The sequence below is a fragment of the Eutrema salsugineum genome, unplaced genomic scaffold, assembly GCF_000478725.1.
Source record: "Eutrema salsugineum unplaced genomic scaffold, Eutsalg1_0 scaffold_2, whole genome shotgun sequence".
NCBI lineage: Eukaryota > Viridiplantae > Streptophyta > Magnoliopsida > Brassicales > Brassicaceae > Eutrema > Eutrema salsugineum.
This window is the reverse complement of record NW_006256829.1, coordinates 5,706,758-5,718,461: the sequence shown is the minus strand read 5'-3', so window position 1 is coordinate 5,718,461 and position 11,704 is coordinate 5,706,758. Positions and strand designations below refer to the sequence as shown.

Here is an 11,704-nt window from a genome sequence, read left to right as displayed (position 1 = left end):
TTTCTTTGTCCCTTCAGGAACGTCCTTGAAGTCTGCTTTGAATGGGATGTTTTAGTATTTAAGAACTTTATATCCTCCGAACAGAATATGTGAATCAAAGAGAGAAAGCATTATCTGGTTCACCAATAACCTTTGCATGAACACATTCCATTTTTAAAATGATGGAAGCGACTCGAGTCTCTCAATATAATCTCATGATCAATGATTCTGGAGATGTATGTAAATGCGGTATGGCAATCACCACATACCCGTAAATTCTTAGTAATCCTGATAGCTGCACCTTGAGGAGTTGTTAGAATACCGTAAGCAAGAGCTAATTTCTCACTGTGCTCGAAAAGAAGATCACCCTTTTCTTCATCGTCCACATCATGCAGAGCAAAGTCTGTTTCAGGAACATAACCAATGTCCTTGATGCGTTGCATATGATCTGAGAGGACCTGGTATATTTCATTAGAGCGTGGATGAGTTTTATCACCTACGAAGAACTTAGCGGTTTCTTTAATTCCTTCGACCCAGCTACAACCTGGTCTTTTCTTAATTCCTTTATGTCTCATTAATGATCTGGTCCTAGCCACATCTTTCCAACGCCTTGCATTTGCATATAGATTTGAGAGCAACGTGTATGATCCATCGTTATTAGATGCTAATTCTGTTATTTTTCTAGCGGCATACTCCCCGAGTTCAACTTTTCCGTGGATTCTACAGCAACTGAGCAAAGCAACCCATACCACAGGAGGAGGTTCCATTGGCATTTTTTCAATAAGACGCAAAGCTGCATCCAACCGTCCAGCACGACCTAACAAGTCAACCATGCATGCATAATGCTCCGGGCCAGGACTAACCCCAAAATCAGTTTTCATTCTATTGAAATACTTCATGCCCTGATCGATCATTCCCGAATGGCTACAAGCATACAATACAACAAGTAATGTAACACCATCAAGCTTAAAACCCAATTTCCACATCTCATCAAAGATTCCAAGAGCCTCTTCTCCATAACCATGCATGCCGTAACCCGTCATTAGAGATGTCCAAGTAACTTCATTTCTCCCTTTCATGCTGTCAAACACAAGCCGGCCATTACCAATGTCTCCACATTTTGCATACATGTCTATTAGGCAGTTTGATACGAACAGCGGTATTGCATTCTGCTGGTTGCGCAGTGCATATGCATGAATTTGCTTGCCAATTCTTAATGCAGCCAAACTGGCACATGCCACAAGGGCACACGATATAGTAAAAGCATTTGGTCTAGGTCTGGAATCTTGCTCGAACATCTCCGAAAAAAGTTTGAGAGCTTCATTTGCATCCCCATGCTGGGAGTATCCACTGATCATCACGGTCCAAGTCACAACATCCCTTTCCATGTGAGAAAGTGAATCAAACATAGCACGGGCAGTATCAACTTTCTTGCACTTAGCATACATGTCAATCAATTGATTAATGACCATATTATCATCACCAAGAACGTTCTTACACAAGTCTATGGGATGTTTGATGGCATAACAATGAATCTCTTTACCATGCAATAATGCTCCAACAGAAGCACAACCTGAAAGAACCGAAATAAGAGTGACTTCATTTGGTTTTATCTCGGAAGACAACATCTGCCTACACACACGCAATGCTTCATATCCAAGCCCTCGTTGGGCATACCCTGAGATAGCAGCACTCCAAGTAACAACATCCATTTTTATCTTTTCTTCCTGCATCTTCTCGAATAACTTAACAGCATCATCAAACCTTCCAATCTGTGAATACCCAGCAACCATAGCATTCCAGGACACTACATCCTTTGACGTCATGTTCGAGAACACCCTGTTTGCCTCGTCCATCATCCCACACTTTGCATACATATCGACCAAGCAATTTCCTACGAACATATTACGTATTATCTCACTTGTGATCACAAAACCGTGCATTTGCTTTCCGAATGAATGAGCACCAATGGAAGCACAAGGAGGAATAACATTCACAAAGGTAATATCATCAGGCATGAATCCGAACTCATTGGTCATCCGGCTAAACATCTCAAGCGCCATCTTTGGTTTGCCTAACTTTGCATAACTTTCTATTATTGAGTTCCACGACACAACATCCCAAACACCAATAACAGACATTTCGTCGAACACCTTTCGTGCATCAGCCAATGAACCAAAACGGGAATACATAGCGACAAGCGCATTCCCCACAAAGACATTGGAATTAAATCCAGTAAACTGAGAAAGCGCGTGGGCAGACACTCCACAACGAAAGGAGGAAATGTCGCCGCAAGCTTTGAAGACGAAGGGGAATGTGTAATTGTCCGGCGTCCATGACAGAGAATGCATAAGACGGAACAAAGAGAGGGATTCACTGACGCGGTCATTATCGCAGTAGACACGAATAAGAGAATTCCAGTGGTAGACACCAGCTTCGGAGGGAGGAAAGCGATGGAGGAGAGATACGGCAGCAGATGAGCAACCGAGAGAGATGTAGGTGGAGATGAGGTGGGAAGTACGATTCAGAGTTAGAATTCCGGCGGAAATGAGTTGCTGATGAATGAGCTTGAGCTGTGAAATGGTCTTGCATTTGTGAATGAACGGTGGCGTTATCTCCGGCGGCGATGTGGAGAAGAGAGAGACTTTAAGATACTGATGCGGTTTCGCGACAGCCTTAGGAATGAAAAGGCGGCTGATCATGCTAGAGTTACTAGTGGGTTATTGACTGACATGTAATAGCTAACAATTTTAACTAAATCGGTAAATCGCTAACCGATTTTAAAACGATTAATCAAATTAGCTAACCGATTTTAAATCGATTAATTGCCCGATTAATTACCGGTTGAACCATTTAACTTTTAACTTGATGGATCTCATTAATTAAAGTTGACAGATTTTAATGGGCTTAACTGTGAGGCTACTGAACGTTAAAAGCACAACCCTCTATTTATATGAGATCTCAGATTCTTCTTTCCAAGGTGTGATCGATGTGGGAGATTTTGTTCGTTCAGTTCGGTTTTGTTTGCGGTTTACGTGCCCACCCATTCCGCAGCAGGCTAAACGACCTGCGTTAGCGTTTGGCTGGACGCTTCGGTTAGTATTCGTGGCTTTGATTTGATTTTTTTTATAAAAAATTTCAAAATCCAGATAGCAGTAAATCGCATTTTATAGTTCCGAGAACTCAGAAATCTAATCTCCCGCCACCTTCACACCAGTGGAATCCATTTCCGAAAGCTCGTTCACTCTTCTCTCTCTCTCTCCAATCCGAGAGAAAATCCTCTTTAAGCTTCCTGGAAAATCCACTGGGTCCTGACCAAAAAGAGGGAGGAGGAACGCGAAATGCCGCGAAAACCTAGACGTAATGTGCCGGATATTCTATGGAGGTTATTTGGAAATAGAGCAAATTATTTAAAGGACGCAATAGTTGATCTGATTTCTGACCTGAATATCCTGCCGGAGCAATGTCGATGCCGAGGCCAAGGATGTCTCGGTTGCAGCCGCGATAAACCGTCGTTTCTGTTGCGTCCCGATGATCCCATACACTACCGTCAACTTCTTCACCGCTGCTTCGTTGTAACTCACGAACAAACCCCTCCGCTTCTGGATTTCTCGCCAACATCTTGCTGGTCGCAGAGAGAGGTAGGATTCTGTTTCACAATTTACTACGGTATTGCTTTTGAGTTCTTAATTTGAGAGATTTTTGATTGACCAAAATTTTTTTTTTTTGATTGAGAGATTTCAAGATGTAGCTATTTTGTATGATGTTGCTTATTTTTTAAACATAATACTTCAATTAAGTCTTTCAGATTGTGGAAAGGGTTATTGAGATGATGGAATCTGGATGTGATTGCCAAAATGTGATATGTGCCAGATATGACAAGGTGAACTCTTCATCATTCTTCAATCTAAGCTATGTTAACTTTTTTTTTCTCTTGTTCTTAAATCACCATTCTTCAATCAGTTGTTGAATTTCTTTGTCATCTTCTATTGTGACCCTTAAGTGGTGCTAATTTTATTTGAGCTCCTTCAAAAGTGGTACATACAATTAATGGCCCTTCTTCTCTTTCGTCTTTTTTTTTTTATTCAGTATGATCAGTCGAGCCCAATTCTGGAGTTATTGACAAATTCGTCTTGGGAGTTTCTTCTAAAACGGGTTTGTTGTCAAACCTTTTTGATGATTTACTTCCAATCTTCGAGTTTTGGAGTCTTAAATATTCAAGTTCTCTTGTTTGTAGGTCGGTCATGATTTCATGGTTTATCTACTACAGCACACATCAATATTCTTACCGTTTCTAGAAAGGAAACTCCAGCAAGTGTCTGGACCTCCTCTATGTATCAAACAAAAGGGTAAATTTCAGTATCAACTTATATCCTACTTGAAAAGACAAAATTCTATTTCCTTTAATATTTTACTATAAGAACCCCAGTTATATCTCCTCTTTTGGCTTTCTTGTAATGCTTCCACTTGTTGTTTCTCTTAATACATTGTGATTTCTCTTTGTCAATTGTTTGGCCATCTATTATCAACTTCTGGTTTTAGTTCATATTAACTTGGTAAAGTATCCATTTTCCATGGTACAGAGACATTTTCTGTCTACGAGAACAAAAGAAAGAGGGAAGACAGCGTGCAGCCACCAAAGAAAAGGCATAGGGATTCTTCTGATGTCAATGACTGTCCTAAGGATAACTCTGCAGCTGTTACGTGCATACTTTCCGTGGATGTAGACCAACATAGAGAGGAAAAACCTTATAAGCGTTCGAGATTGTATCTTAAGCGTCGAATAAGGGAGAGACAGGCCAAATGCCAAAAATTTGACAATAAGGCACCTTGTATAACTTCATGTGCAAATGGTAAAGCCTCAACTGGGAATGAAGCTGATGAAAGGAATCTTCACACCAGTATAAATGGAAGTGTCACTAATTCTGCAAAGCAGGTATACATCAAGTTTAAGTTGCAAATGCATGAGTTATATATACAGACGTTTCACTTCACAGTTTTCTGGTAGATGCTATTTTATTGCTAAAAACTACCAACAGACTAGTATTAATTGCTCTAGATTTTTCCCTTTAAGTTGCAATCTGTCTTGTTGTTATCAGCTAGTTATTAATATTCTTACTGGCACTTACATTACTTTCAATTCTGAAAACCTGGTATTGCCTTTTGAAGATGTATCCACTTCTTAATTTGTGTATGCTGAACAGGTGAAAAGAAAGAAGCATTGCAAGTTTGCCAATTCGGAAACGTTTTCAGTTATGCCACCAAAGCGTATCCTTTAGCGGGTTGAACATATTCAGTGACTTATAGCGTCAATAGCTTGATGGGAATTTTAAATGTGACTCTTCTCTATACTGTTGCACTTCATTGTGTTTGATTCCTTATTAGGTACAGACATTTTAAAAACATTGAGGTCCAACTGCTCTGATTCCAAGTCCCTAATGAACCAGATATTTGGTGAAGTAAGTGCTTGGTCAATGGCGCCATCTCATGGCCAAGGCAATTGTCCCAGTGGATCCATTTGCTTGTAAGTCATGCATTTATTTTCTTAAGATTTTTGTCTTTTCTTAGAGTACATGATAAGAGTCGAAACGGTATTGCAGGAACCTAAGTTGATTTTTTTAGCTTTTTGCAATTGAAAGATAAATGATTGCTTTAAATTATTGAAGAAATAATTGTGAGAAGTTAATCATCCATCGTTTTAGAAAATTCTATGATCAGATTTTAATTGTCTGAAAAGAAATCTTATCTAGTTCTATTTCACTTTGGTTTTCGTTCAATACTAAAAGATACCCAACTGGGATCAATCGATTATTCCAAAATTCCTTTCAAGAAAATTAAACATCTTCTGAAAGGTGTAGCATGTATTCAGACAATGTAACTACAGTATGTAGTTATTCTGTGTCACTGACATGAAGGACACACTTTTAAGTTTCGTTGAGGTAACTGACCCTGGGTGGAAAATGATGGCTCGATGTTTCTTTCCATTGATTTGCAGATATCATTCATTGCTCAAGTCTTTTAAAAGGCTAATTGGAAAAACAAAGTCCTCTCATTTGAAAACGTTACTAGATAAACACTGTCCTGTTCTCTTTCTGCAAGAGGATGCATTGAAGTCTGCAAATGCGACTTCCCAGGTTGATATTTTTCCTTGTGAATTTGTTTTTGCAAATTCAATTTATGTAAAGTTTGAATAAATTATCTGATCATTTTTATCTCGGAAAAATCATGTTGGAAAATTGAATATAAACAGCTAAAGAATGTAGAAAGGAAATTCATCACCGTTGCTAAACATGCTATTAATATTGCAAACATTCATAACAATTCACATCCGTGGAACTTCCAACTGATTCTTGGATTGAAAAACCTTAAATATATTCTATTACAGAGTTCTTGGAGGAAAAAATCAGATAAGCTGCCTCATGGATCAAGTTCAGGGAAGGAAAAAGCCAATTGTCCCAGTGTCGAAGAAACTAAGCTGTATTGCACAAAAGACCAAGTAGTTTCCTTTATTTGGGCCATCTGTAGGTACATTATTCCAGAAAGTTTGCTTGGGACCACTCAGCAGATGAGGGTTCTTAGGAGTAACATAGCGTGGTTTGTTTCTAGGCGAAGAAATGAGAGTTGCACAGTGACCCAATTTTTGCATAAAGTGAAACCTTCAGATTTCCCATTCTTTGCCAGTAAACAGTTATGTTGTATGGTCAACGTACATGAACTCCAGAATGAGTCCATCAGAAGTACACAGCAGATGTTGTGCAGGAGATGGATTTCTTGGCTTTTCTTAGAGATTGTCAAAAAATTGGTGCTCTTCAACTTTTATGCCACTGAAAGACAAGAAGGTCGGCTGAACATCTACTATTACCGAAAATGCAACTGGGAAAGGTTAATAAGCAAAGAAATTAGCAAAAACCTTGATGGGTATGTCCAAGTGGACAATGCTGAAGCTGAATGTAGAAGGACAAAGCTGGGGGTATCGAAGTTTAGATTTTTACCAAAGGCAAAAGGTGTGAGGATGTTGTTGAATTGTAGTTCCTCGTCAAGGTTGCAATCTATTCGTGATACACATGCTGTTTTGAAGGATATCCAGCTCAAGGAACCAGATGTACTTGGGTCCTCTGTTTTTGACCATGATGATTTCTATAGGAACTTAGGCCCATATCTGATCCGTTGGAGGAGGCAATCTGGAGAAATTCCTCCTCTGTTCTTTGTGGTTGCGGATGTGTATAAAGCATTTGATTCAATTGATCAGGGTAAAATGCTTGATGTCCTACAGTGTGTCCTGAAAGATGAACACGTCTTAAACAAATGTCGGTTGGTCTGCATTGGGAGGAGATCACGTTGGGTAAACAATATACTAGTCTCGAGTGATAAAAATGCTACCTTTTCAAGATTCACATCAACTGTTTCATATAATGCTCTGCAAAGTATAATGGTTGATCAGGTACGCATCTTCATGCTAAGCTTAATATCTACGATCTTAGCCCTATATGCTGGATCTATCTATAATTTCTGCAACATTTTTTTGAGATTACTGACGAAAGCTCATTCTGCTTATATGATGAGAAATTATACCATTTTGAACAAAATTTCTAGTTCATGGCATAGTATTATGTGGACTGGAAGGCTTTGGTTTGTGTTGCATTTTAAACTTGTTGAATCTGTTTGTTCATCTCAAAATATCTACTTAATTGTTTGATCGTTGCATGAGAGAAGAGGATAATAGGTGTTGGAGGGTAAAACACAAAACTATTGGATTACAAAAAAATCTTTTAGAGATCCTATTTGTTGTTATAGCTTGTTTTTTTTTACTTGATTCCTTAACAGTGTTATGGGCTTTGGTATAATGTTTAGGGAGAAGACCATGTAGTGAGGAAAAAGGATCTCATGCTTTGGATAGAAAATATGCTAAAGAACAATATGGTGCAGTTGGATAAAAGCTTCTATATACAAATAGCTGGAATACCTCAGGGACACAGATTATCATCTTTGTTATGCTGTTTTTACTACGGGCATCTCGAGAGGACTTTGATATACCCGTTCCTCGAGGAAGCCTCTAGAGATGCGTCTGCTAAAGAATGCAATAGAGAGAAAGCGCTAGTCACTCCCCTGAGCTATAAGTTACTGAGATTTATTGATGATTACCTCTTTGTGTCTACCTCAAGAGATCAGGCCACTAGCTTCTATCAGAGATTGAAGCATGGATTTCCAGATTACAACTGCTTCATGAACAAAAAAAAATTCTGCATAAATTTCGAAGATGAAGAAGAATCTAGGGGTAGGGATTCTTCTAACAGGATGTATGTGGGTGATAATGGAGTTCCTTTTATCAGATGGACGGGTTTGCTTATTAATTCCCGCACCTTGGAAGTTCAAGTTGACTACACAAGGTCTGCCTCATTCTCTCGTATCTTCCCTCCTAAATATTCTTGTTTGGCTCTGTTTCCTCAGCTTTTACTGCTTTATGATTGTTTCGAGTCTAATTTTGACCCCTCAAATTTGTGGAAACAGGTACTTGAGTGGCCATATAAGCTCAACTTTTTCGGTAGCGTGGCAGAACAAACCACTTAGAAATCTTCGGCATAAATTGTGTTACTTCTTGGTCCCAAAATGCCATCCCATCCTCTTTGACTCGAACATCAACTCGAGAGAAATTGTCGGGTTAAACATCTATCAGATCTTTCTGTTAGCTGCAATGAAGTTTCACTGCTATGTCTACGAGTTGTCCCGGTTTTGGAAGCTTCATCCTCAAACTTTGTCCAAATTCATCACAATATCTATCAGGTATGGAGTTAAACGTTCTGGTCAGGTTTTAGCTGTGTATGGGACTTGGTTCAGTTTCGAGAGTAATCAATTGGTTTATATATCGTTTTATTTGATTAGACTAACTTGGTTTTGGTTCAGTATCTAATCTTACGTTCTTGATTTTCTTCCATCTGATAGGTACCTGTTCAAACTCATAAATCGAAGGATGCACAGAATCAACACTGGTTCTAGTTTCAGACCAGTTTTTGAACTGTGCAAAGAAGAAGTGATATGGCTTGGATTACACGCGTATATCCAAGTTCTGAAGAAGAAAAACTCACGATATCGAACCCTCTTGATCTATTTGAAATCTGCATTTTCTAAACACAATCGTTCTCTGAATCTATCGCCGGAACTGAAGTATGCAGCCGACCGGTCTAACTCTTGCTCGCTGTGGAAATTAAGTTACTGATCCTTTTTGTGATTGAAGCTGATTTAAGATGAAATTTGAGGTACTTCATCCGGGATAATTTGATTTTTAGACTTCAAAATTTATCTATATGTTTACAAATACTAAAAGTATGGAATAACATATCTTATAAAAAAAAACCCCGAACTAGTAATAGAAAAGATCCAGGCATAGCTTTTACGTTACATCCGAAAAAGACCAAAACCAAATTCCCGATTTTCATATCAAAGAAACCAACAAGAAAGAGAAGTTAAAAACGAAACCTTTTCACTGGAGTGATATTAGTTCTTGGAGTATTCAGACGAATGGATCGGAGAATACCCTTCCGGTGGTGGTGGTTGCTGCTGCGACTGTGAGGGTTGTGGCGGTTGCTCAGCTTCAACCTTCTCTTTAGTTTTCTGTCCAACCTCTCCAGCCGCTTTAGCCACTCTGTTGAACGCTCCTGCGGCCCAGCTCACACCGGTTAACACATAACGGTTTTTCATTACAGCGGTTCCTGCGCTGCTCACCGTCTGTTCTGCAGTCGCAAACGCAGACTTGGTCCTCTCTGTAACCTGGAAGCTTTGGTCCACCTCTTTGATCTTTTCGTTCACCAAGCTTGTACCAGCTGTGATTTTTTGGCTTAGTCCGATTTTTTGGTCTATCGTAGCAACTCCTGCTGTTGCGGTTGAAGTGAAACCGAGCTTCTCATCAAAAGCTTTTGCTTTGCCGACCGCGTCTTTCCCGAGAATGAAACCCTTCGCTAACATGGTGCTCACAACATCTTCTGCCTTCTGCACAACAGATTCTGCGCCGCCTCCAACACCACTCTGTGTTTCCTGTGAAATGAACACAAATTAAAGCCTCTAGAGATTGCTGTTTAGACTCTCTACTGTTACTAAAACTGTTGAGGACAAACTCGACCGGTCAAATAATCAATGCTGTATAAGTAATCAAACATCAGAGGCAATGGTTTTCTACTTTCTAGTTCCTACTAAATAGAAGTAAAAATCATATATATAAATAGATACGATCAAGATGGAGACATTACAGAATGAGGGGCAGCAGGTGGAGTGTAGTTAGGAGCCATCTCAATGATGACTGATTGATCGGCAATACTCGCACCCTGAAAAACATCCCTAGTTGTTAGTATAATGACTTAAATTACAAATGAACAAACTCATTTTACTTGTAATTCTCTACTCCAGATACAGAATAGGTTCCATGAGGACAGAAAAGTGAAAGTAACTGTTGAGTATTTGCTTACCATATCAAACGAAGGTTTGAGGAAATCATGGATTGGTTACTAAACTAACTAGCAGTCATAGTGAACTTAGCATATTTAGGGGGATAAAAAGTAAACCCACCGATAAGAGCACAGCAGTCTCTGCTCCTTGAGGATCTTTGAATGTGACATAAGCACTGTGCTCGTTACTGCTAATTTAGAACATGAAAGCCAAAAAAAAAAAAAATGAAACTGAGAGTCACTAAACATTAAGAGAGAACTGTCTAAATTTGCTGAGGAAAAGCTTCAATCCCTTACAAAAGCTCAAGCAGAAACAATAAAGGCAATCACTAACCCTTGGAGATCGATGCTTTCAACTTCGCCAGAAAAAGAGAAGAACTCTTTTATATCATGCTCTGTTGCTCCTGAGGAGAGATTGCCAACTTTTACTGACCTTATCTGTCATCACATAGAATTCCGTTAATGATAACAATAAAATAGGTATTTGACAATCACACAAGCGCGATTCACTACAATAAACGAAAACCAAACCTATACAAAATCAACGAACATGAAAAAGAAATTGATAACGTAAATATAAGATAGTTGCACGATTTCTCCAGATTTGCATATACAGATCAACACCGAGAGACAACAATCAATCCCAGAAAAAAATAACAACGAATTATAACGAAATAGCAGCAATCAAACTCGCCCAAATATCGGCAAGCTGAAAATTCACATCATAGATATAATCCTAGTTCTGGAAGAGGATAGCAGCAAATCAATAACCAATCGTGAGAAATTTTCCCGAGAAACAAAAGGGATCACACCAAAAAAAAACTGGAAGGGAAGGAAAAGCAATAAACGAAAACAGAAATGCAAAACAAACCGCCATGGATTCTGGTCTTCGTAGTCGCGAGGAGATGTGTGATTGCTTTCTAACGCAGATTCGTAGAGATTGGCCTTAAACCGAAACGCACTTCAAAATTGGAGCGATATTAGAGAGAAGGAAGAGTGTGTTTGCTTCCTTTTTTTTATGACACCGCACACTCAACGTGTGGGCTTGCGTTACGCCATTCATCCTTATTTTAGACAAAATAAATTTAAATTATTTTCAACAAATAATATTTCACTGGCGGTGAAACAAATAAAAACAAAACGGACCTTATCTCAATTACATTGGGCTTTAGCCCGTTAAACTAACAACAGGCGGGGGAAAAAAGTTGAGAGCTCAACGATCAAAACGCCACCGGTGGAAACGATTTGCGTTCAAGCTCTTTTTTTTTTTCTGTAGAACCGCCTGGTTT

General features: G+C 39.1%; 3 protein-coding genes across 5 annotated transcripts; 1 reads left to right on the top strand and 2 right to left on the bottom strand.

Moving 5' to 3' along the window:
• Window positions 1-32: 32 nt before the first annotated feature.
• On the bottom strand, window positions 33-2,879 carry LOC18017898 (pentatricopeptide repeat-containing protein At5g16860). Its single transcript, XM_006400165.2, has one exon. It carries the CDS (start codon window positions 2,679-2,681, stop codon window positions 120-122), a length of 2,562 nt encoding a protein of 853 aa, XP_006400228.1. The 5' UTR covers window positions 2,682-2,879; the 3' UTR covers window positions 33-119.
• A 126-nt stretch (window positions 2,880-3,005) lies between these two features.
• On the top strand, window positions 3,006-9,234 carry LOC18018819 (telomerase reverse transcriptase). Of its 3 annotated transcripts, XM_024155893.1 has the most exons (13): window positions 3,006-3,074; window positions 3,197-3,620; window positions 3,788-3,862; window positions 4,069-4,134; window positions 4,217-4,328; window positions 4,563-4,915; window positions 5,184-5,247; window positions 5,371-5,503; window positions 5,975-6,113; window positions 6,365-7,420; window positions 7,831-8,366; window positions 8,488-8,760; window positions 8,920-9,193. In XM_024155893.1, the coding sequence occupies exons 2-13, from the start codon at window positions 3,321-3,323 to the stop codon at window positions 9,191-9,193; spliced, it is 3,381 nt and encodes a 1,126-aa protein (XP_024011661.1). In that variant the 5' UTR covers window positions 3,006-3,074; window positions 3,197-3,320. The 3 variants fall into 3 exon arrangements, with proteins under 3 accessions (XP_024011661.1, XP_006400227.1, XP_024011662.1); XM_006400164.2 differs by lacking the exon at window positions 3,006-3,074 and having other exon boundaries at window positions 3,161-3,620; window positions 8,920-9,234; XM_024155894.1 differs by lacking the exons at window positions 3,006-3,074; window positions 8,920-9,193 and having other exon boundaries at window positions 3,161-3,620; window positions 7,831-8,375; window positions 8,481-8,547.
• Window positions 9,235-11,457, bottom strand: LOC18018818 (binding partner of ACD11 1). The gene is made up of 5 exons (XM_006400163.2): window positions 11,287-11,457; window positions 10,750-10,853; window positions 10,537-10,603; window positions 10,221-10,295; window positions 9,235-10,008 (listed from the first exon to the last, which is right to left on the bottom strand). Exons 1-5 carry the CDS (start codon window positions 11,290-11,292, stop codon window positions 9,472-9,474), a joined length of 789 nt encoding a protein of 262 aa, XP_006400226.1. The 5' UTR covers window positions 11,293-11,457; the 3' UTR covers window positions 9,235-9,471.
• Between the last annotated feature and the right edge of the window lie 247 nt (window positions 11,458-11,704).

Coding starts and splice junctions, on each gene's coding strand:
- LOC18018818 (XM_006400163.2), bottom strand. Junction 10,604..10,749: donor GAAAGCATCGATCTCCAAGG/GTTAGTGATTGC, acceptor CTAAATTAGCAG/TAACGAGCACAGTGCTTATG. Junction 10,296..10,536: donor AGACTGCTGTGCTCTTATCG/GTGGGTTTACTT, acceptor GATGTTTTTCAG/GGTGCGAGTATTGCCGATCA.
- LOC18018819 (XM_006400164.2), top strand. CDS start 3,321: ATGCCGCGAAAACCTAGACGTAATGTGCCGGATATTCTATGGAGGTTA. Junction 8,367..8,487: donor GTTCAAGTTGACTACACAAG/GTCTGCCTCATT, acceptor TTGTGGAAACAG/GTACTTGAGTGGCCATATAA. Junction 8,761..8,919: donor TTCATCACAATATCTATCAG/GTATGGAGTTAA, acceptor TCCATCTGATAG/GTACCTGTTCAAACTCATAA.
- LOC18017898 (XM_006400165.2), bottom strand. CDS start 2,681: ATGATCAGCCGCCTTTTCATTCCTAAGGCTGTCGCGAAACCGCATCAG.